Source organism: Hyaena hyaena, unplaced genomic scaffold (assembly GCF_003009895.1).
Source record: "Hyaena hyaena isolate Hyena2069 unplaced genomic scaffold, ASM300989v1 scaffold_10, whole genome shotgun sequence".
NCBI classification, from domain to species: domain Eukaryota; kingdom Metazoa; phylum Chordata; class Mammalia; order Carnivora; family Hyaenidae; genus Hyaena; species Hyaena hyaena.
The window spans coordinates 6,022,154-6,047,522 of record NW_024080642.1 but is presented as its reverse complement, the minus strand read 5'-3'; the positions used below and the strand labels follow the sequence as shown (position 1 = coordinate 6,047,522).

Here is a 25,369-nt window from a genome sequence, read left to right as displayed (position 1 = left end):
TTTTAAATGTTTTTATTTATTTCTGAGAGAGAGAGCGAGAGAGCGAGCAAGGGAGGGTCAGAGAGAGAGGGAGACACAGAATCTGAAGCAGGCTCCAGGCTCTGAGTTGGCAGTCAGCACGGAGCCCAACGCAGGGCTCGAACCCACGAACCATGAGATCATGACCTGAGCTGAAGCTGGATGCTTAACCGACAGGCAACCTTAAAGGTGTTTTATTTAAAGCGCAGATTTCTTTCCAAGTTTGTGAAACAAGAAAATGTAAAGGGCAAAAAGAGTCATTCGCACCTTTTTTGTTAAAATGCACCATTCCACCTAAGTTACTTTTATGTATTTCTGCAAACCACAGCCACTGAAAACATGAACCAAAGAGATCCTTTTTATTGTTTTTAAGAGACAAGCCAAGTTAAAATCTCAAGACAAAACTGGGACACAAATCCAGCAGTGCCCAAACAAGACTAAACATTTACATTTGAAAGTTCTGCTTATATCTGTTATCACCCATAACTTAAAATATGTTAGGCCCAAAACAGCTGGGAGCGGTGAATGACTGGAGCTCAGCTCCCTTTGAGGAAACGTAACCCAGGGGGATGAGCGCATTGAAAGCAACAACTCCAAATGGCAACACGAAGGAAGTGCTTAAACAAACGTCTCAGCTGAATAAAAGGTAGAAAAATTTAGTATTTTAAGAAATGGGGCACACTTAAAGGAACAATCTGTCTCAGTTTAACGAAGGACTGCTTCCCACAAAGAGCTGGGACTTCCTAGTTGTCACATTAAATTCGAATCCCCCATACTTTATTACTCGTTGTTTTAGTCACTTAGAAAGTCCCATCTATATCACGACTCTTCATTCAGAATAAAGCCACTTTTTGTGCTGACACCTGGATGTTCCTTCAGCTGACCTTTGGAGCTACCTTCTGTACCAAATGCCCTTTAGGCCAGGGACCCCCTTGGGGTTTCATCTGAATGATCTCCCCTATCTCACCTGCCTCTGTTCAGTACCACCGATGTGCACAGGTTACACAGCTCTTTCCTTTCGGCCTTGAGCTCTTCTCTCTGCCCAGCCTCCTCACCATGCTGCGAGGGACCTAGCTGGTTAACAAAGCCATGGTCACTGTCATTGCTAGAATTCCCTTGTGAACCACTTAACTGTTCAGATTCTGAACAGTGGTTCTCAAATCTGTTTTTAAAGTCTGTCATTGTTGGGCACCTGGGTGGCTCGGCCATTAAGCAGCTGACTGCGGCTCAGGTCATGACCTCACAGTTCATGAGTTCGAGTCCCATATTGGGTGAGCTCATGCCCTGTTTTGGGCGAACACGGGTCCCACTTTGGTTGAGACCTGCTTCTCTCTCTCTCTCTCTCTCCCTCCTCGGTTTCTCTCTCTCTCTCTTTCTCTCTCTACCCCTTGTTCACTTGTGCCCTCTCTTTGAAAAAGAAAAAAGTTTGTCACTGTTTCAAAAGAGAATTTGGGATGGACAAATACACAGCATAGCAAGAAGCAGGAAATCTGGACCTGTGATTCACTGACTGATTTGAGGCAAGTCACAGAACCTATCTAAGCCTGTCTCTTTGTCTGTAAAATGGGGACAATTACACCCATTTTACATTACAAATAATATTTGCAACAATATTGTGTAGAATGTAAGACAAACACATTCAGATTGTAATAAAACATCAACATTATAGATTGAGACAAATGACTGAAAACGTACCTCCTGTCAAAGCAACTCAAACATATGTTTGCTTACAGTGAATCAATCAAGAAAGACATTTCTCCTACAACAGTGCATTCTTAGTTCTAGAGGTCCCGGTAACTCCGGGACTGACAAATGACCACGAGATGCTCATCCAGTCACCAGAAATCTTCAAGGGTCACAATCTCCAAGTATTCAATGAAAACAAAAAAGAGTGTAGCACGTGGCCTACATAAATGATGTTACCATATGATAGGTGTTGGCTACCCATCCCGACCGTTTTTTGTTTTTTGTTTTTTCTAGGAGAGAGAGAGAGAGAGCGTGAGCAGGGGAGGGTCAGAGAGAGAGAGGGAGTCACAGAATGAAACAGGTTCCAGGCTCTGAGCTGACAGTCAGCACAGAGCCCCATGCGGGGCTCGAACCCACGAACTGTGAGATCATGACCCGAGCGAAAGTCGGATGCTTAACCGACTAAGCCACCCAGGCGCCCCCATCCCTACCGTTTTTATGAGACCGAGAACTGGAAAAGTTCAGAGCTATGACAAGGGGACAAAGGTGAGTAATTCAGTCTAAGATGGGATAAAGACCCCTTGGTTCACCTCTTCTTCTGCTTTATGAAAGACAGTATTTGGGTCATCAAATTTCCCAGTGAGTAATACATCTCCCAAGAAATGCCCCCCCTTCTGCTTGGAGGCCTTTATGAAAGTTAGCACTAATATATTTTGCCTAACATCCATGTTCCGGGGACCGTGTATAATACCTCAAGACGAACACAGCATCTGTTCAGAGTTTACAATATAACATGGAAACAAATATCAGAAATCCTGGCATGTGACCCAATACTATATGCAGGACAATAAGCTTCAGATGTTTCAGAGCTTTAATCTAGATGACTTTGGAACACCAAACCACAACAGACTAAAAAAAGCACTATCTTTAATTTTACAGAATTAATCTTCTTCTAGAGGAGACCTCAGAGGCCCAACTACAGCACAAGACATTTTATAGCTATATTACGGACGCACTGGGATTTATAAATGGAAATGATGACAGAAAAACCACAGCACTGAACTCCTGCTGTTCAAAATCCTGTATTTCCACGGATGAAAATAGGAAGAGCAAAAGGGAGGTCAAGTTCTGACATGAAGGCAGAGTCTCAAATTTCCATCCATTGTTTAAACACATCTGAATGACTTATTGTGTCAAGGACCTGAAACCCAGAAAGCTTTGCCCTGTCAGCGATTTTTCGAACGTGCAACTTCAAACTAAGGATGGAATTTTCCTTCCCAAGTCACTACCTACTAGCAGTGAAAAAGCAAGAGGAACCTGGGTGACAGCCAGAGCAGTTACAGTAGTGATGAATGGCATTTTCCTCTTTAGATGTAGAGACTCTAAACTTGTGACTGCCTTTAACATGGAAACAAGCAGATGGCAAAAGTTACGCCTGACCTTCTTTCCTGGCTCCTGGAGAATGCCAATTTATATGGAGATGGCTCAGAAGAAGAATAAACTGCAGTGTTCCTTCTTGGCACACTATTTTCCTAAAACCCCTTTCAACAGTCGTGTTGCACACAAGTGGGACTTGATGTGTTTCTAAGGTCAGGAAGGAAAGAGTCCAACTGCTGGACTTTTTAGCTAAAAGAAATAATCTGGAGGGGACAGCATCGCCATTACCAGGTACTGAACACAAAAACTTACAACTCTACAGCTAATCGGAAACAAAGTCTGTATGGATTAAATGAAGATAAAATGGGAACGTATGCCTGTCTAGTGGAAAAATAAATCTATTAAAGTTCAAAACGATGTGGAAAAAAAAAGTTTCCAAGGAGATTTAAATATACTGAAATAATTAAAAATTACCATAAGATCCAGCAATTCAATGCCTAAGGAATGAGAGGAGGGGCTCAAACAGGTATCTGTATGCCAGTGCTCATTACAGCATTGTTCACAACACCCAGAAGGTGGAGACAACCCAAGTGTCCAGGAACAGAGGAACAGATGCACAAAATGTGGTACATGCATACAGTGGAATATTATTCAGTCATTAAAAGGCCTGAAGGTTTTGAACATGAATGAAAATCCCCGATGCAAATGCCAGAATTCAATAACACAGTAAAAGGACAATAGCACAATGACTCAACAGGTAGGATTAAATGTTAAAAAATAAAATCCCAGACTAAGCTAATCAATTAGATGGAAAAGCCATATGATTATATCAACAGAAGCTGAAAAGGCATATGATAAAATTCAGTATCAATTTTTTGGCAAACATGTTTAGTGAACCAAGGTCACAAGAATAACTCCTTAATAGTCACAGATTCTGGAAGTGAAAAAATGTCACACTCAGGGTCTCTCTGCTTTGTTCACTGTATTATCCTCAATGCCTAGAAGATACCCTAGCATAAAGAAGGCACTCAATATTTACTGAGTGAGGTTCCATGCCATCAGCTCAGAGGCCAATGTGGAGCCCGAACTCAGAAACTGTGAGATTATGACCTGAGCAGAAATCAATAGTCGCTCAACCAACCGAGCCCAACATTAAAAAAAAATTCTTGGGTAAAAAAAATGACAATAAGCTCATTACATGTTAACATAAATAACATGTTTTTGTGAAAAATAACTATATTCCTCCCAAACAAATTTCTAAAAAACAGGGGCACCATTTCTGTGCCTTTGAGAATATCTTCAGTATCTGCTTTAAGAGAGGCCAGCTGGACTCTCATGGTAGGCTTCTGTGTTGACTCTGCTGTGATATGCTGTTGTGGTTGAAAAATACGATGAAAATACGGCTTCACACAGATAACTAGTTAGAAAAGAAAGAAATATTTTTGAGGCGCCTGGGTGGCTCAGTCGGTTAAGTGTCTAACTTCAGCTCAGGTCATGATCTTGCAGTTCATAGGTTTGAGCTCATATGGGGGCCCTGTGCTGACAGCTCAGAGCCTAGAGTCGGCTTCAGATTCTGTGTCTCCCTCTCTCTGCCCCTCTTCCACTCACTCTCTCTCTCTCTCTCTCTCTCTCAAAAATAAATAAGCATTACAAAAATTTTTTTTAGAGAAAGAAAAATCTAACACCTTTTCCCAGAGCTTGTTGATAATCCTCCTTGAAACGACATCAAAACTCTAAAAGCGGTAGATTCTTAAAGATTAGTTGCAATGTAGAATCTAAAACCTTATTAATGAAATTATCCCAGGCCACCTTGAAAGCCACTGGTCAGCTGTGCTCTTGCCTGGGATGCAGAAAGCCAGAGAGGGCATTGTTCTTATATTCATGGGGAGAAAAAAATAAACCAAAAAAATCACAACTTTCCTTGAACCCATCAGAGCTGGGGACAAGCAAGGTCCATCTCATATGTGGCCGAGCTGTTCAAGCAGACAGGAAGGAATCTACCAAAATTTCTAACAAATGACTGAAGGTCAAGTGCAGGGCTGGCACAGCCATACAGAACCTCCAGGAGCTGCCTGCACTGAGCAAGTTCGCACCCGCTCAGCGGCTCTCTCCAGAGATCTCAACTGCATGCTCGTGCTCGTGAGAAAAGCTGCAGAGTGGGAAACCGGAAGCAGCATCCTTCCGGCGCAGAATCGGTGAGATGAGTGGGCACTGCAGGAAGGGCATGAGGCCCCGAGAACCACTGCTCGACCCCACCTCTCAAGAGCCTTAACACCCCTGGGGGAGGGGCAGCCCTGGCAAATGTCTGATGCAGGTCTTATGGACAGGACAAGAGAACAGAGCCTTTTGCCATCCCTGATGGGACAGCAGGTGTATTCTGGGCCATGGGAAGCTGTGCTGCAGTTTTCATTCATAGACAAAGGTGCACCGAGGCGCAGTAGGGAGGCTTACAGAGCCTGTGAAGTGGCTCTGAAGCAGGGTGGTAAGAATGAAAAGGAGTGGGGCTTATGGAAAAGTCACAGGCACTTGACAAATGCCTGGACGCACAGAACTGGGATATTCCAGTGGGTTGCGTCCTGTGATCAGCAGCAGCACCATCCCTGCCATTTGCTGAACACCACAGAGCCCCGCCACCCTGAAGCAGGTATTACTACACCACAGACAAGGACCTAACACTCAGAGAAGTTAAGAAACTTGTCCAAAGTCACACCCAGTGGCGGAGCCAAACTTTAAATTCAAAGCTCAAGTGTTTTCATTTGACCCGGATGCCATCCAATGGTGTATCAATGACAATGTCCAATTACCCCAATCCTTAGTGAATTCAAATAAAGTGCTCAGTACTTCACTCTACATAGAGGAGAGAGAGGACAGCCATTTGAGTTCCTTACAGCTTGTCCTAAAATCAGAGATTTCAGAACAAAAGTGGCAAGGGCTCCGAGATGTGGCAGACAAGTCACTCTGCCAAAAAAAAGCTCAGCTGAGGCTCCGTGCAATAAAGGGCTGAGGCACGGCGACCAGACCGAACTGTCAGTACAAGCCCTTGCCCCAACCACAGTCAGAAGCGCTCTACAAGTAGGCAAAACCGAACACGCACTCAGATTTGACTTGTCCAATAAAGGCAAGCCCACCTTTGCACCAGATGTAAGAAATGCTACTTGGGGAATGGCGGGGAGCCTCACTCAAAACCAGGGGCCCCACTCCCTTGTGAAAGGCCACCAGAGAGGTGCAAAGCCCCAAGGACCCTCACAACCTGATGCCAGGGCTGCCCTGGTGGGTGGTCCCAGGGCTTCCGGCACTCCCGGGTCCTTCTCAGGTCTCAGCAGTTTCTGAAGTGTAGTGTTGTCTGCAGACATTTCAAAAATTGTAATTCCAAAAAAAAAATTAAAAAGAAACAAAAAATGCCTAAAGATTCTTGGCCACTAATGGGCAATTTCAAGCATATGCTTTAAAAGCTCAATTGCTTTAGATTTAGTATGCTTCAGCAGGAGGAAGCAAGTGACAGTGCCCCCCTCCCCTTTCTTTTCCAACTATTTACAGCCCCTTTAATACTGTCATTTATCTCCTTCCATCAATGGGCTTCATTTTCCTCTCAAAGGCAGGATAAGAGAGGATAAATTTCAAGTGATGGAGGGGCGTCTGGGTGGCTCAGTCAGTTAAGCATCTGACTTCGGCTCAGGTCATGATCTCATGGTTTGTGGGTTCGAGCCCCGCGTCGGGCTCTGTGCTGACAGCTAGCTCAGAGCCTGGAGCCTGTCTTCGGATTCTGTGTCTCCCTCTCTTCCTGTCCCTCTCCTGCTCACGCTGTCTCTCTCTCACTCTCAAAAATAAATAAAACATAAAAAATTAAAAAAAGAAGAGTTTCTCCTTAGAAAGCAACATGCTTTCCTGATTTAGTTAATAAATCTTTATGCTATCGCCATGAAGAGAGAGAAGGCAAGTATGATTAGCCTCCTTTAGCTGAGGAAAATGTAGACATGGAAAATTTAAGAAACATGGCCCTGGACAGATACCAAGGACAGGAAGAAATTCTTTGTTTTCTGGGCCTGGCACTTTGTACCAAAATGAGGATAAGGAAGAGAAGAGTGTCTAACAGTATTCCGCGTAGCTGGGAACCCATCCTGTTCAAGCTTTTCATCTACAACGTAAACCAAGACATAAGAGGCATGTCTGGCAAATCTGCTAATGATAAAATGGGGACGGCATCAGGGTTCCAAAAGGCCTCAGCTGGCTGGGGCAACCAAGCAAAGCGAGAAAGATGGAACCAGGGGGAGAACATAGAGTTCAGCACTTGATTTCAAAAGAATCTCTTAAATACAGGAGAGAAAAGTTGAAAAGTAGTTCATAAGAAAACCCTGGGGCAGATGTTGCAAACTGTTGGCACAGATGTGTTTTGTTTGGCCTTGGCAGTATTTGTGAAAAACACTAAGCCAATACTGAAAAATGTGGAGAGTCACATAAAAATCCGGATTTCCGGCTTCTCTTGAAAAACTGATAGGTCTGGCATCTCCAGGTCTGCATTCAGACATGACAGCGATTAGTCAGAACGGAGATGTGGCTGTCCCCTTTACACAGGGCATTCACTCGCCCGGTGGATACACATGGATACAGCCAGGCCTGCTGAAGCCACTGAGGTTACTTTTCTAGCTCTGTGAGCATCTGTTTGAAATTCCTGACCTGGGGATCTCAGACAGCTGCCAACTCAGTAGACGCCAACATGAATGGCTGCCCCGAATTTCACCCAAAACTCCAAGGTAATGAATGAATGGGAAAACAGGTTCTAAACCAGTGGTCCTTAACTTTTGAAGAGTCACAGACTCCTTAGAGAATTTTGAAAAATCAATGAGTCTTCTTTCCAGAAATAAGTCTATGATCCATACAAAAATGAATAATTTCAGGAAGCTGACAGTCCCTTAGCCCCCAATTCCCACATTAACAACCCCAGTTTAGAACAAGGAGGTAAACTGTCCCACTGTATGTCCAGACAGCGTGTCTCCTCTTGGCCAGGAATCACATTTTAAGAATGATGCTGATGGGGGTGCCTGGGTGGCTCGGTTGGTTAAGCATCTGACTTCAGCTCAGTTCATGATCTCAGTTTGTGAGTTCGAGTCTCACATCAGGCTCCGTGCTGACAGGATTCTAAGGAAGGAAGGACGGAAGGAAGGAAGGAAGGAAGGAAGGAAGGAAGGAAGGAAGGAAGGAAGTTAGCAGCTGACAAACTGTAAGGTAGCCAGGATGAGGAAGGATCAGTTTGTAAAGCTGAAGAAACTAAGAATGGTTAGTCTGGAAAAGGCAACAGTAAAAAAAGAACATAATATCTACTTAAAATTTTAGAAACCATAATAAGGAAAAGGGATTACACACCCGTCCAGCTGGCAGAACTTGACAATGAGAAGTTACAATGAGGTCTATTTTACTATTTCAGTTCAGTCTAAGAAGAAAAGAAGTTTCTTACAATTAAAGCTGTTGGACACTGGAACAGGCTGAGCCTGTCCTGTGAAACAACAAAGGAGTGAGCTGTCCATCCCTGTGAGTGTCCAAGCAGAAGGAGAAGGATAATGAAATGTCAGAGATGCCATAGGAAGGATTCCTGAACTGGGAGGAAGGTTGTCCTACAGATACTGGAAGCTTCTTACAAATCAGATGTTGGTGAGCTAAGCTGAAGAGGGCAGTAACGGTTTCTTCCCCTCCCAAACCTTAGCCTCGCTCTGATGCAACAGTAATACTGTAGCCAAGCTCCGCTTGAGAAGACAGAAGGCTGATTGTCTTGGTGTTTCTCAGTGAACTTGCAGGGCACTGGTCAAAGTCTGGCTTCTCTTCTTCAGCTGCCTTTTTTTCTAGCCCACTCCTCTATGCACCTCTTTTCTACCCACCGTCAAGCTATCTGTTCTAATTCTTGGGAAGCTGGGTAAGGTTCGTAGCATATCAGATCATGAATTAGTGGAACTGACTCATCTTATCCGCAAAGTTTGAAACATGTGGGCATTTAATTAAAGCTTTTGCCTGATGACTTCAACAGAAGAAAATGGGGAGAATTCCGTGCTGTATTAACTTTGTATGAGCGTCACAGTCTGGTTAGAAGAGGTCCCAGACTAAACCAGTTCAAGTCTGCCATGTAGGAGGTGGTCAATGAGCAAAGGCCCTCCGAAATGTGTAGCAGAATGCCGATCGGGGAGCCGGTTCCTAAGTTTCAAAGAACAAAAGAAAGTGCCTTCCTGAGTCTTCAATTTCTAAATCACTGTCTCCCCCAAAATAATTTTATAGTTAGAAACACCGCTTTTCAAAAATGTTTGCTAAAAAAGTCTTTCAAGATGCCATGAATGGGAAATAAACATACACACACACACACACACACACACACACACACACACACACACATTTACAGATTAAAAAGCACACTGGTTCTGGTTGAACACAATCAAGATGAAACTTATAAAACCAGAATTTCCTTCTGCCCGTAATGCCGCTCTCCTCCTGAGTTCCTGAGTGTTCCTCAGAAGCTTAGAAAACAAGTTCTGAAGGCAAACTTTTACTCTGTTCCAGGGAAGAGGGGAATCTTAGGCCTCTTGACCTATAAAACTCAGTATTTTGGAACATCTATAATTCTCCCAAGTCAGCGCCAGTCAAATGGAGTCTCTCTTTAGCAAACCACCAGCCAGCCAAGGCTGGACAGCAAAGCTTTTACCCCTAGGAGCTGACACGGATGGGATTCAAAAGCTCCCTGGAAAAAAAAAGTCTCTACTTGAGCCTGCATTACAAACTGTTGGAAAAGATAGATGGAGGGGATGACAGGAAAAGCAATTATTTCTTCTGGGCTTCCTCTCTGTCTGGATTCTAAGGAGACGAACACAAAATTCCACCACAGATTGAAATGCTATCTAAACATTCTTGAAAATGTGGTCTTGCTCTCTGTAATTTGACCCGGCCCCGCCGCAGCAACCTGTAACCTATTAATATGTGAAGGTGGGGAAGGGTGACATTCCCACGGGCTGTCGAATTTGGGGCCCGACCCTTCATTGCTGCTAGTTTGTGACCATGGGTTAAAACATAACAACTAACTTGAAAGATACATACCTACAAAGTATGACCCAACAAAAAGTCTTGATGAACCATTTACATTTATCTTCACATTCTTGAAATTTTAAATACCCAACACTCTTGTGAGCACTTCAGTGAGCCATTCAAAGTGCAGGCTGAATCACACTCAATGGTTGGGTCATGATTTCAAATAGTAGTCATTCGAGACTAGTCACACACAAATCAAGCTTTAAGCAACTTTACAGGGACACATGCTGATCAAAATGTTTTATGGTAAAGGGCTTTTGTTTATTTACAATAAATAAATAATCTCAATACAGCTGAATAAAACGTTATTCCATGGGGACTCTGTGTTGAGAGAAATATAAAGACGAAGAGGATTTAGTTCTTGCCTCAAGAAGCTTATAAACTAGTGAAAGGGACAAGATTTGTTCGCTGGTAAGTCAAAGGAGGCCACGAAAGCCAAACGGAGGACACACGCAAAGGCCTGGGAGTCTGTGGGCAGAAAGGATATACGTGTAGTTAAGGGATATCGAGATGACTCTGCTCATGTGTCGAATGAGAAGTGTGAGCCAGATGAGTTCCAAGTCCCTTCTAGGTCTAAAATTCTGATTCCAGTATATCCAGGTGAGCGAAACAGAAAATTTCATGGAGTGTTTGATCTGGGCCTTAGGTAAGCTTTTGAAATGACGTTACTGGTTGAAAAAGAGGAGGGGGCATTTCAGACAGAACGAAGCAAAACACATGAGTTCAGAAAGCACAGTGCTTGTGGAGCACGAAGTCTTCTGTCTGGATGGATCTCAGCAGGACACAGAACTGGAAAGGCAGACTGAGGCCTTGAATGCCAAACAGAGGAACTTGGATTCAATTTGGTAGACAGAGGCCACTGAGGTTTCTGAAGAGCCAGACGACAAGACCAGACACACAGAAGGAAAGTTAAAGGGCAGAAGGAGGCTGGACTCTTTGCAAGCTACCTTGTTACTCTTTATTACCTCTAAGGGCCCCATGGGCACAGGCCTCACCTGCCAAAGAAGTGATGCTTCATGGGAGAAACCTGAACAGACAAAAACAAAGCAGTAAGGACTAAAAACCATGCAGGGACCAGGAAATCGGATCCGTCGAGGAAATCGATGTGTCTATACACAAGTACTGCTGCTGCTGACAACGAGGAAGAAAGTAGATACTTACAAATAGGCCAATGGAAGATGATTATCAGGAGGAAGAGTCAGTCATAAAATACAGGGGAAATAGAGACATGGATAAAACTAAAAACATAAAAGAAAGAGACTCATAATACCTATGAACTACTAGCAGAGGAAACAGGAATGTGAGAGAGCAGGGCATTTACATAGGATGACACCTCCCATCCCCCCAACGTTTGGGTAGCATAATGTATATTTTAAGAAAACAGCTGCACTAAAAAATGTCAAAGAGAACACATAAGAGGATTGAAGCTGGGGCGCCTGGGTGGCTTAGTCGGTTAGGCGTCCGACTTTCGCTTGGGTCATGATCTCGCGGTTCGTGGGTTCGAGCCCCGCGTCGGGCTCTGTGCTGACTGCCAGCTCAGAGCCTGGAGCCTGTTTCAGTCTGTGACTCCCTCTCTCTCTGACCCTCCCCTGCTCCTGCTGCCTCTCTCTCTGCTAGAAATAAATAAAAACATTTTAAAAAAAAAAAAAAAAAAAAAGAGGATTGAAGCTATTATGGGGCACACTCTGACCTCCCGAGTTAGCACTGGAAAGGGAGCAGCAGACACTGCATAGGAGAAGACCAGAAAAGGCATGCACAGAATCTCTGTTAGGACAGCAATGTTTGAAATAAGATGCCTAAAGAGAAGAGAATCCAAATGAAAAGGAAAATGGTTAACAGATAACAGCTGGCCCCTCAGTCATGGAAGTTTGCCTCCTCCCCACACACCCCTTTCCCCCTTCATTCCCTTCCAACAGCCCTCCTTAGCTAGATTCAAAAAGATCCATAAAACTATGATATGAATCCGTGTCTGACACCGTGGGGAAAGCCAAGGAGACTCTGGTTTTCTCACTGAAGCCTGCATGGCCTTGGTCCGGGTGAGCTGTGCTCCCCTGGTTCAAGGGACGCCGGGTGAGAGCTCGCTGCTGGTCTGGGCAGCCCACCTCTGGTAGGCACAAGGCATGCACGCTTCCTGCTGCATGGGGGACAGATCAGAAAGAAAGTGTTCTCCGCAAGTAGGCAGATCAACATTTTGGTCACTTGGTCGTTGGGTCATGAAGAAATCAGGACAGTATGATTAATATGGAGATATAAGTTACTTACTTGCCTGCCATCCTGCCCCACGTTTGTCTGACCTCTTACAACAGTTCGAATATTGTCATCCAATCTCCTAGTGAAAAAGTGAAGGGATACAAATTGTTAAAACAATCTCTACTCTAGGGTGACCAAACGGAAAAAAGTTGGCAACTTATCCATTAACTTCCGCAGGGTGCACGTCCTTGTCCAAACAACACACAAGTTTGGATGACAGAAGGCAGACTGAGGGCCGGACCCCAGCTAAGGCAGCAATGGCCATGTAGGAAGCCAAGGCCAGCACAGACTGATGAGTAGACTTTGTCTTTTTTCCTAAATTTTTTTAATATTTATTTTTGAGAAGCAGAGAGAGACAGAGCACAAGCAAGGGAGGGGTAGAGAAAGAGGGAGACACAGAATTGGACGCAGGCTCCAGGCTCTGAGCTGTCAGCACAGAGCCTGACATGGGGCTCGAACCCACAGACTGTGAGATCATGACCTGAGCCAAAGTCAAACACCCAGCTGACTGAGCCACCCAGCTGCCCCAGACTTTGTCTTTTAAGTAGCCTGTTCTTGCTTAATATTCAGAGCTGTCCAAAAGAACTTAGTATTTTTCAGTGGAGAAAACCAGGAATGGCAATGTTGCTGAAACTCTCTGGGAACAAGTCAGAGACTTGAAATTGCCCCCCACAAATCCCCAGGCACAACCTCAAAAACTTAAAGGGCTAAGGGTGCTATATGGAATTGGTGCTTCATCCTCTGGGCCCTGACCACGATCCATGTAGGAGGTGGATCTGCAGTCTCCAGTTCCAACAGGGGCCATTTAGTGGCACTTCAACCAGAGAAATTTGTACCAGTTCAATTCCACTTTCCATTGAGAGAGTGTTTTAAAGGTATGTTGGTTTGCAGTGATTCCTAGATCATTAGGGAATTCCCATTTTCTGTGCAAATCCCGGCCAACTTAGTAGTCTCTACTAGAATTGTTAGAGTCGAAGCCCACCGAACAAGATGCTTCTTTGCACCTCCTCAGGCATCAGACTAAACAATACATTCATGGCAAAGGTCTTCACTCAAAGACCCAAAGCTTGTAAGGGAATAAGGAAATCATCTCCCGGATTCAAAATGAAGGCTTCTCTTCATCAAAAGTCAAACAAAACAAATACAAAAAAACTATATTTGAAGTACAGACTTCAACCGTGTGCCGTCTATCATCTTCCATGTGTCACAAATGGAAGTCCAGACATGGATAAACCAGAACCAGGCTACTGGGCAGGAAGGACTCTTGATGTCTAACTCTGACAAGCACACTCCAGGTTTATCACAATGTTTAACCTTCGGTCGCCACAAACGCCAATGAGCTCACGTGACCATATTGTAGCTGGTACATGGCCAAGGGATACATATATCCTTATATCTAAGCCCTGCAGGTACAAAAAACCATAAATCTGCTAAGGAAATAAAACCAATAAAAATACAGAAGAAATGTTTTTACTCCCTTTTGTAATGAACCATTTTGAATAGCCTGTTAAAGCTTCCTTCCCTTTTCACAAATAATTTGAAGACTGACCAAAAAAATCCAATTCTTTGCCACAAGGTTCAGATGGAAACCAGTTAAGGAATTATTTTTTTAAGTTGTCATAAACAGCAAACTTGAGATTTCAGTGTTCTAACAGTTAAGTGTGGTCTAGAATATGATTAACTAAAATCAACAGCATACTTTTCATCAATTATTAATAATCATATGTGTTACTTACCGTATTTTCAGTCTAATTTTGTTCACAACTTCATCAATGTTTGCCAGAGACTACAAAAAGAAGGAAAGTGCCAACAATTACTTCACTTTCTAGAACTTCTCCTTTACAGGGAAATAATGAGCTATTAAGGCTATTTATGATACCACAAAAGATTTAATCATACAGCGTAATACAATTTTAGCTTAAAAAAAAAAGTATGTGCGCCTGGGTGGTTCAGTCAATCGAGCATCTGGCTCTTGATTTTGGCTCAGGTCATGATCTCGCCATTCGTGGGACGGAGCCCCAGGTCTGGCTCCATGCTGACAGCACAGAGCCTGCTTGTGATTCTCTCTCTCTCTCTGCCCTTCCCCCACTTGCACTCTCTCTCAAAATAGATAAACTAAAAAAAAAAGTTGTCGGCAACTACTGCAAATTCCAGCTTGGTATCTATTTTTTTGTAAATAAAGTTTTATTGGAACACCGTCATGCCCATTTATTTGCATATTATCCACAGCTGCTGCTGAGCTACAAAGGCAGAGGTGAATAGCTGCAACAGAGACAGAATGGTCCACAATGCCTGAAATATTTCCTCTCCAGCCCTTTATAGAAAGTGTGCTGACCCTGGTATATAGGATTGTGGCAAATTCATACAACAAAATACATCAACTGAAATGAAAGAGTACAACATCCAACAGGGATAAATCTTACTAACATAATGTTGCACCAAAAAAGCCAGACACAAGAGCACATATTGTATGACTCCATTTATATAGTCCAAAAATGAGTGAGGCTATTCTCTCATGTCAGGAGCCAGGATGGTGGCTCTCTTTGGGGAAGGTAGTTACAGGGGCGCCTGGGTGGCCCAGTCGGTTAAGCGGCCGACTTCGGCTCAGGTCATGATCTCGTGGTCCATGAGTTTGAGCCCCGCGTTGGGCTCTGTGCTGACAGCTCAGAGCCTGGAGCCTCTTTTGGATTCTGTGTCTCCCTCTCTCTCTGCCCTTCCTCTCTCCCTCTTTCTCATGCTCTGTCTCTGTCTCAAAAATAAATAAACATTAAAAAAAATTTTTTTAAAAGAGAAGGCAGTTACTGCGAGGAGGCAAGAAGGGGTCCAACTAAAGACGGTGCATGAATGTCTTATTTCTCCAAATGGTGGTTAATATGGCCGTCTTCATTTTGTGAAAATTCATCAAATTGTACACTTAAGACTTGAGTGCTCCTCTACCTCATGTTATACTCTGGTAAATAAGTAAATCTATTTTTCCTAAGTTTGTAGATCCATTAGAAAAAAATGTCTGGAAGGATAAACACTGGTAGCTTTGGAATCCATATCGGTAGCTGTAGTCTATGAAATCGGTAGCCGTAGTTTTAATCTAAGGAGAAGAGATTCTAATTTTTTGAAATTTTTGCCTATAAGTATTTTCTAACCACTCTATACTGGCTATACATTGCTATTATAATTATAATAAAGTTATTTCAATTTTTTTAAGGCCATGACAAACAAATGGACTATTTCCAACCTTAATCAGCAGAAAAATGCGAGGAAATGGTGCCCCCTAGTGGAAAAGGGATTGTACAATTTTATAGCACCATTTTAACTCAAGTTTTCAAAACATAATTTTTGTAAGTCCTCTTTCCTTTTCCCTCAACAGATATTTTACCGCAGAAGGAAGCAAGGCTGATGCAGGGACTGTGGTTATTAATTGTTACCGGCAACCTCTGGCGGCAGGAGGAGGCCAGGGGCCTGCCAAGAGCAGGCCTGGTAAAAGAACCAGGTCACAAGTGAGATGTCAGACCAGGCCATTTACATCTTTGACTACTGTTCTGACGAAGCCACTGGTTACTGAGAATTTTCAGAAATCCAGACTAAGGTGAAGATGAATGTCAGAAAAGAGAAGTTATTTTAGTAACTATTTTAATTGAGGAATCTGCTGTCAAATTACTCTGAAACTGGACTGTGTATAAATCACCAGTGTGATAACTGGAGCGGAGTCTGTTCAAGGACCTACATTTGGCACAGCGCTGCCACTACAAACATGCTCTAGGTACAGAGGGCAATATACCTCCTCATGTGTACACTGGGCATAACCTGCTCCTCAAAAAAAAAAAAAATTGGGGGGAGGGCATTAAAAAATTAAAATGTTAACATCTGGGTCACCTGGGTGGCTGAGTCGATTGAGTGTCCAACTTTGGCTCAGGTCATGATCTCATGGTTTGTGGGTTTGAGCCCTGTGTCAGGCTCTGAGCTGTCAGCAGCTGAGCCTGCTTCTGATTCTGTGTCTCCTTCTCTCTCTGCCCCTCCCCTGCTCACATTCTGTCTCTCTCTCTCAAAAATAAATAATAAAACATTAAAAAAATTTTAATAAAATAAAAAATGTTAACATCTGAAGAACTGGGGTGAAAGGTAGCCATGAATTCATTGTACTAATGGATAACTGTACCAAATTTAAACATCATAATTTATTTGAAATCAGTAAAATAAAAACAAACAAACAAAAAAGAAACTGGTAAAACATGTATGTGACCAAAAAAGTCAAATGGTACAAGAGGATAAATTAGTGAAAATCAAGGCATCCTCTCCCCATCCTGCCCGTCCACCCAATGGCTCTGAGTTGGTTTCTTCTATTCCATCCCAGAAACAGTCTACGTATTTAAATTTAAAGCATGTCCATAACTTACGTCCCCTTCTTTATATACTGCACGTTGTCCTACATCATACTTTTTTCACTTAACAATATAACTTCGAGACCATTCCACAACAGTAAATATTGATTCAGGGCGGTACACTAACCAATTCTAAAATTTAATCCTTAAACACGAAGGTCTTGCTTAAATGCAACTATTAAAAGACCAGAAAGAAATATTTTAAAATTATCATGCTTGAAAAGATGCTCAGCATCATTCATCATCAGGAAAATACAAATCAAAAACCACACTGAGATACCACCTCACACCGCTCAGAGTGGCTAAAATGAACAACTCAGGAAAGAACAGATGCTGGCGAGGATGTGAAGAAATGGGTACCCTCCTACACCCTTGGTGGGAATGCAAACCTGAGCTGAAATCGAGAGTCCGGCTGCTTAACCAGTTGAGCCACCCAGGCGCCCCAACCATGTTACCTCTAAAGTTAGATGCATAACTTTATGCATCCCACGTACCCGAGGGATGTGGCACACTCCTTGCTAGGTCAGTAATCCTCACGGGGGTTGAGGGACTCCCTTGGAGTTGGGGAAATGCCCCAAAGGAATCCAGATTGGTGAGCCTGGGGGCAGGGCATACATCTCCTCTTTGAGAATTACCCATCTAGTTTAGTTATACAGTGGTTGTGTGGTTTTATCATTTAAAAACATCTTACTGAAAAGTATTTCCTGATTCTAATAGCAATTCTTGCTGATTATAGAAAATACAGAACTCCCCACTGCACCTCCATCAGGAAATAATCATCATGAGCATTTTGGCATATTTCTACTGTTCTAAGCAAATATGTGGCTTAAAAAAAATTAAACTGGAATGACACACAATTTGGCATCTTACTGTTTCCACTTAACAACATAGATCCAGAGCATTGGGGGGGGGGGTTCATTAAAAATTCTTTAGGAAAAAATCTTTAGAAATAGCTCCACGTGACTGTCTATCAAAGTTCTTAGTTATATCTGTTTTACAACCCATTTTTATAGATTTTATCTAGGTTCCCCTAATCAAACCTCTAAGACATGACAAATGACATTATCTTCAGTTTTCTACCAGAAGACGAGGAAAGTTTTCCAGATCGTTGTTACCAAACCCGGCTACTCTTCAGAAGTACCCTCAAAGCCCTGTTAGATACGGGAAGCCGAGCCCCTCCTACATGCACCTAGCAAGCTAGAAGTATCTGGAGATGTCCTCTCTCCAGGCGGACGCCTCTAGGCAACCAAGGGCGTGTGAGTCATACACACCGCATACACACCCTCCTCCTGACAGTGACACTAAACTCATTCTTGATACACTGGCATCTACTTTAAATACTCTAATCTCGCCTCAGAAGTATTGGCTGCAGGTCCGTGACATGTTTAGATGGGTTTTGCCCAAGATCTAGCAATAGGCGAAAGACATTACAGATCATGCCACTATTTTCTCTGACCTAGTCATTATGGTCCATGGGAATCTGGGCTGGAAAATGAACTGCTATTTAAAAAAAAAAAATGAACTGCTAAGTGTAAATCTGGGATTGGGGAAGTAAAGACTACCTTAGTTTCCTTAGTTTGCTGAGAAACTTCACTACATGTTATCATGCACATGGAGATATGATTCGACAAGACATAACTACATCCGTGGAATGACAAATGTCTAGTTGCTACCTTCAGTAGTTTAAAATCAAATACATACAGAAACATGTCAGGAAGAAATGAGACCCTGATGGTTTCCTATATAATTTCCAAATCTAACAATTATTATTGCTGTGTTTAGTCAGCATTCCTGATATGGTGGGGCAAATGATATTTTCAGAGCTAAAACTGTTGTCTTTATACCAGTTGTTCCCAAATTTCTATCTCCAACTAATTCCTAGAATTCCTCTTTCATTCCTCTTTCACAGAAAACAATGAGCTCTAAAGGCCATCTGTGAAACCTCAAAAAAAAAAAAAACCAATCACATAGAATCATAACATTTTTTCCAACTTTATTTAAAATGAATATGTCCATTAGAAAAATTTTTAATGTTTATTTATTTTTAGAGAGACAGAGTGAAAGTGGGAGAGGGGCAGACAGAGAAGGAGATAGAATCTGAAGCAGGCTCCAGGCTGTCAGCACAGAGTCTGACTGGGGGCTTGAACTCACTGACTGCAAGATCATGACCTGGGCTGAAGTTGAATGCTTAACTGACTGAGCCACCCACCCAAGCGCCCCTGAATATGTCCATTAGAAAAAGCTTGGAAGGGGTAGCCTGGGTGGCTCAGGTGGTTAACATCCAACTCTTCATTTCAGATCAGGTCCTGATCCTAGGGTCACAGCACTGAGCCCCCCATCAGGCTCTGCACTGAGTGTGGAACCTGCTTAGGATTCTCTCTTTCTCTCTCTCTCTCTCTCTCTCGCACGCGTGTGTACTCTCGCTCTTTCTCTCTCCCCTACTCTGCCCACTCTGTGGCTTGAGCACATGCTCTCTCTCAAAAAACAAAAATCAAAAGGGGGTGCCTGAGTGGCTCAGTTGATTAAATATCTGACTTCAACTCAGGTCATGATCTCACAGTTTGTGAGTTTGAGCCCCGTGTGGGGCTCTGTGCTGACATCTTGGAGCCTGGAGCCTGATTTGAATTCTGTGTCTCTGTCTCTCTCTGTGCCTCCCCTGCTCATCCTCTATCTCTCAAAAACAAATAAACATCAAAATAAATAAATAAATAAATAAATAAATAAATTTAATTAAAAAAATAAAAGAAAAATCTTGGAAGAATATATACCAAAACATTAACAATTATGAGGATTATGAGCTCCAGACTCAAATATCCAAGTCAATACTTCCACCTGGATGGCCCCAAAATGTTCAAAACTTAGCTTACCCTTCCACCCCACTCCTACTCTATTTGCCACTAAAGCCTGCTCTTCTTCCTTACTCCCAAATTAACTTAAGGGCATCTACTGTTGTCCCACTCCATGCCAGGCTAGAGAGCAAAGCTCAAAATCCTTCATTTGGGGGCGCCTGGGTGGCTCAGTCGGTTAAGCATCCAACTTTGGCTCAGATCATGATCTCGTGGCTATGGGTTCAAGCCCTGCGTCGGGCTCTGGGCTGACGGCTCGGAGCCTGGAGCCTGCCTCAGGCTCATGCTCCCACTGTCTCTCTCTTTCAAAAATAAATAAACATGAAAAACAAATTTTTAATGAAAAAAATCCTTCATTTGGCATTTAATGTGCAGCTGAAATGCCATTTCTTCAGGGGAGTCCTTTCGGGTCCCTTAGACTAAGCAAGGCCACGAGTTTCCACAGTACTTGGTGCCCTTCCTTCAAGGCAGTGCGCTCACATGTAAGCGAAGCCTGTTCTCCCTCTGTGCCTCCTTACTCTCATCGCAAACAGGCATGGTAAAGGGGTGGACCGATCACTGTTAAGTGTTCACGACGGTGTCGTGCGTTCAGTAAATGTTCACTATCATCACAGCTGTAGCCGAACTCCGGACTCTTCAGGGAGCAAGCAGCAAACCACACTTACACAAACAAGCTACTGTAGAGCTGTAATAACTCACTTAGAGTCTGTTAATGGTGTAATTATTACCTGTTAATGTAAACCAGAAGCTCTGTGTCGGTAAGGACCCCATCTGTCTTGTCCCCCCTCCAGGCTCAGATTTCTTAGAGAAATGGGCAGAACAAGTGTGTTTTGTTCAGTAGATGAGGGAGTTTTAGATTCCACATCCTTTAAACCACCGAAGTCTGTGACCCTGGCCTCCTAAATGGCTCCCTGGACTTGCTCTCTGCATCCCAGTCTTCACTTGGGCTCTCATCGTCCCCAGCAGGTGACCTGCTACCTGGCCTTCCTGCCAGTTCTCTCTGTCCTGCCCTCCCCCCACTCACCCTCTGCTTTCCTGTCAGATGGAATATTTTAAATGTGAATCTGATCCGGTCATTACCCTATCAAGAGTCCTTTTTCTTTTTCTTTTTTTAAGTTTATTTATTTGAGAAAGAGAAGGTGTGCACAGGGGAGGGGCAGAGAGAGAGAGAGAGAGAGAGATGGAGAGAGAATCCCAAGCAGGCTCCACACTGTCAGCACAGAACCGCACACGGGGCTTGATCTCACGAACCTTGAGATCATGACCTGAGCTGAAATCAAGAGTCGGATGCTTAACTGACTGAGCCCCACCCCTACCCCGGGCTATCAAAAGTCCCTAAGTGGACACCCAGTGCCCAGAGTCTCCATCTCCAGCGTAGGGCGCGCACATCCCCAAGGGGTTTGCAATAATGTCCATTAGAGTGTGAGGAGAAAACATTAAAACATCTATTTTGTGGGGCTGGGTACAGTATACTTTATTGACAGTACATGACAAAAACCTCTATTTTTATTATTTACATAATAAACACTATTAAAACCTGATTTATTTAACACTGGTACTCAGATACGTACAAAATACTCCGAGGCTATACAAGCTTAACTTTATCCCCATGAAAACGAGTTGCGTGGAAAATATTTCACTGAGAGGCATGTGGTACCCAAAACTAGAGCCTGCAAGCCTAGAGAACATGGTCTCTTCAGTACCCTTGCTCTGCCCACCCCGTCAGCCTTATCTCCTAGGAGGCTCTGCTCTCCATGCACACTCTGTATTTCTCATCTCCGAGCCTTCGTCCTGGGCTTAGAATGACCTTCTTTCCCTGTCATCCTAGATCTACCCATTGGTTGACTCTGCCTAGAACAGTGTTCTCCCAGTCTGCCACAGGCCCAGATCCTTCAGAGGCATCAAGTCTTCATCTAAAGGGAAGCAGCTCACCACCTATCTAAAGGAGCTCCCCCCCACCCGCCCACCGCCGCTGTCATGTTCTATTGCTGCACCTGCTGCATAGTATCAACGACATTCGATAATTTCTTCTATGTTTACTTGTTGATTTGTTTATTGTCTTCTTCCTCACACTAGACTCCATAATACCAGGAACCTGCCTGTCACACCATTTCTCTCCAGTTTCTGAACAGTGCCTGGCATTTAGTAGACCCTTAATAAATGCGTGTGACTAAATGAAGGAATGACTCCTTTAAGATCTGGCAGAAGGGCTGCCTCCTCTCTGAGGTTTTGATTTTCTTAGGAAGAACTGTTCCCTTGTTCCTCACTAAAACATTACATACTTCCCCCACAGCATTCACCAGTGTCTCCTCCTGACCTTGATCATGTACACTTCAAGGGCATGGACTGGGTATTATTCATCTTTGTGCCCCTAGCATCTAGCACGGTGACTAATACCTGTCAGGTGCCCACTGAATGTTTGCTGAATGTTTGTTTCCTGTATGGGCAAATCACCCAACATCACAAAATAAAAAACAAAGTCTGAAAATTTGCATCTCAAAATCGGAGTGAGATTAGTTTTATGACTCCAGGGTTATCCTGCCCACCTCATTCCTGCTCTTCCCAATTAGTTTTAAAAATCCTTTCTACTTCCCAATTTATACAGAAAATGTGTGCGGGGGGTGTCTCTTACAGGCTAAAGGTATTCTTTCTTTCTTCCTTTCTCTCTCTCTCTCTTTCTTTCTTTCTTCTTTTTTTAAGTAGGCTTCATACCCAGCACAAAGCCCAATGCAGAGCTTCAACTCATGACCCTGAAATCAAGACCTGAGCTGACATGGGCCGCCTGGGTGGCTTAGTTGGTTAAGCATCCGACTTTTGCTTAGGTCATGATCTCACGGTTCGTGGGTTCGAGCCCCGCGTCGGGCCCTGTGCTGACTGCCAGCTCAGAGCCTGGAGCCTGTTTCAGTCTGTGACTCCCTCTCTCTCTGACCCTACCCTGCTCATGCTGTCTCTCTCTCTCTCTCTCTCCTAGAAAAATAAAACATTAAAAAAAAAAAAGACCTGAGCTGAGATCAAGAGTCAGACGCTTAAGTGACTGAGTCACCCAGGCACCCCATTACGATTTCTAATAATATGCTCACAATACAAAGAATTCCACTCTCACACAACAGTATTTGGTATAAGGTAATTCCCCCATACCCCAATCGGTTACAACAGGGTTTGATTTGAATTTAGCTCTCATGTGTTTATCAAGTCTCCTTAGATTATGTAGCAATCACAGCAATCCTAACACTTGGGATGAGCCAGAAGCCACTGAAATGAAAGAAACCCTATACTTACTTGCTCTGTTGGGAACAGGGTATTAATATACTCCACCGCATTGAAATCTGCTCGATCTAGAGGGTCCTGGCTTGGAAACACCTATATAAAGACAGAGGGTTAAAAAATAGCTGTCATCTTGCTGTCTTGCTTAATGTATTCTTTCCTTCCTACCGGATGGTAAATTCTTGGAAAGCAAAAAACATACCCTTTTTCATTTTAAAAGGCTTAACAACAACTTCTTCATTTTATAAGGCTTAACAATTACATCAGCTGCTTGGGAAAATATCTGTTAAAGTAAATCTCTGATTTTCACTAACATCTGTAATTTTAACATCTTGGTACAAAGAACAGAATGTGCAACCATGGCAACACAGATGTCCACAAAATCCCAGGGACAAGGAAAAATAAACGGGCGTTGTCCACTCTCAGATTAAACCAGCTGATGACATGAATGTATTAGGAAAGGCTGGATAAAAGACGCAGGCACTATGTCTGTGTGATGGCTCAGTATTGGAACTCACTCTGCATGGAGGCAATTTTTATGCTCCAGATAGTGTCGGGAAATGGAGCTGGCATTCAGGAACTGTCTATCTCTTTACCAGAAGAAAGAATACAGCCTCTGAACTATAACTCCCTTCAAAAGCTACAACTTAAAGAACATGTGACAAGGTAGGGCGGTGGAGTGATGGATCCCCTGGGTATTGGATTTCACCAGCTCAAGACAGTCATTCTGAGAAGCCAATTCTTCCCTGATGGCTGCTTATTAGATAAACCTATGCCAGAACTCAGTCTTATTAAGAAAGAGCCAAAAGGCTCTCTTCTAAAATCCTTGCTGACCGTAACTGACTGCATTGTTTGTTTCTTCTATTAGGGCCCACTAGGTCCAAAGAGAAAATGAAATGTATGTCTGTTTCTGTCAGGTGGAGGTGGGTGGGGACTTGTGGCCTGAACAACAAAACCTTTGCCCAGTGGTCTGGCATCCTTTGGATGTGCCAAGTGTCCTTTGTATGGGTAACCCAATCACTGGTAGAAAAACACACATTCGAAAAATCTATAAATGGGACAATATAAATAAGTTAGTATGGTGGCAGACCTATAACAAGTATTAATGCTAGAAAAAAAAATAATACTATTAGCAATGGTAGTAGTAACGCTTTATTTCAAAAAACACTTTCCAGTGGTCATTAAATGTGGCATAAGCCTCCTTTTCTTAAATCTTACCCCCTGCACCGATTCCTTTAAGGGAGATCCTCTCTCTTTATCAGGAGCAAAATCCTGCACAAAAGTCTAGGTCACTATTTCCAATACAATACTCTTAAAAACTCAATAAACTTGATAATTTAATCAACCAAAGAGTCCCTGAAAGGAAGGAAGGCCTCTTAGGAATATTCAACCTAATCCAAATTAATCAACAGCAGAAATTCTCAACTATTTAAGTATGGTAAAGGGGTCCTTTCTCCACCCTGTCCCCTCTGCTCTGTGACCCGCTTCAGGTATTACAGCTGTTCCCCTTCTCAATTCCGAGTCCCTCACAAGGGGCTAGACTGAGAAGCGGGGGCAGCGGCACACCAGCCTGGTAAACAATCCCCCAAATCTGAGGATGGTATCCACGAACTCCCCTTCTTCCAGGTACACGCATTCAGGAGGCACGGTTCCTTTGCTCAAACCCACCAGGACGCCTCACCCTCCAGATAGGCAGGGCCTAGAAAGGGTTCTCTCCCTCCCTTGGATTCAGCAACCCCTTCCCATCACCACCTCCCCCGAAACCTTTCCTTTCCTTCGGCGCCTAGCTCCCACCTCTCCGTCCAAAGACCGCTTGCTCCGCATCCCACCTCGCGTCCCGCCCCCAGACTTCCCCACCCTCCGCTCTCCTCCCCCGTCTGGGGGCGGGCTGCTCACCTGCTCGATGGCGAGCTGCACATCAGGCGTGAGCTGCAGCACGGCTTCCAGCTCCTCCACGAACTCCAGTTCCTCCTCCTCCATCATCCCGCCGCCCACCTCAACCCTGAGTCGCACGTCCAGCCGCCACCCAAGCTGCAGAACCACAACCCTCTCTTTGCAGCGCTCAGGCAAACCTCCTTTTCTTCAGCCGGGCTGCTTCCGGAAAGCAGGGCACTTCCGGGATCCGGGGCACTCTGGGATAGTGGAGGACTGACCTCTGGGATAAGTCGAGGAGGCATTCCTGTCATGTCCCCGGAGTCTCCCAGGGCAGTTCTCTGGTCCCGCGGCCCCTGCCCTTCTGCTCTCCTTAAGATGGTGTGGGGCCACTCTTCACCTCGCCGAGGGCGCGCCCCCCCATTGAGGGCCCGGGTGTTGGGGAGGGTCTGGCCGACCCCCGGCAGGACCCCCAGTGAGGGTGAGCCCAGACAGCGTCGCGACCGACCGACAGCAGCCCTCACAGGCCGCGAAGCCGGCGATCCTACAGCTGCAGGGCCCCCTTGGTCAGTGGCAGTAGGTGTCCCCCTGCCACCGGGGGAGAAATGACCCCAGCTG

At 44.0% G+C, this 25,369-nt stretch overlaps 1 protein-coding gene across 1 annotated transcript in view; it reads right to left on the bottom strand.

Moving 5' to 3' along the window:
- VPS53 (VPS53 subunit of GARP complex) overlaps positions 1-24,965 on the bottom strand; it is a 135,037-nt gene extending 110,072 nt beyond the window's left edge. Inside the window, exons 1-4 of the mRNA XM_039253311.1 lie at positions 24,776-24,965; positions 22,895-22,975; positions 14,130-14,179; positions 12,406-12,472 (exon numbers count right to left, since the gene is read on the bottom strand). Of these exons, the coding sequence (XP_039109242.1) occupies positions 12,406-12,472; positions 14,130-14,179; positions 22,895-22,975; positions 24,776-24,862 (285 nt within the window). The 5' untranslated portion in view covers positions 24,863-24,965. The remainder of the gene's footprint in view (positions 1-12,405; positions 12,473-14,129; positions 14,180-22,894; positions 22,976-24,775) is intronic.
- Between the last annotated feature and the right edge of the window lie 404 nt (positions 24,966-25,369).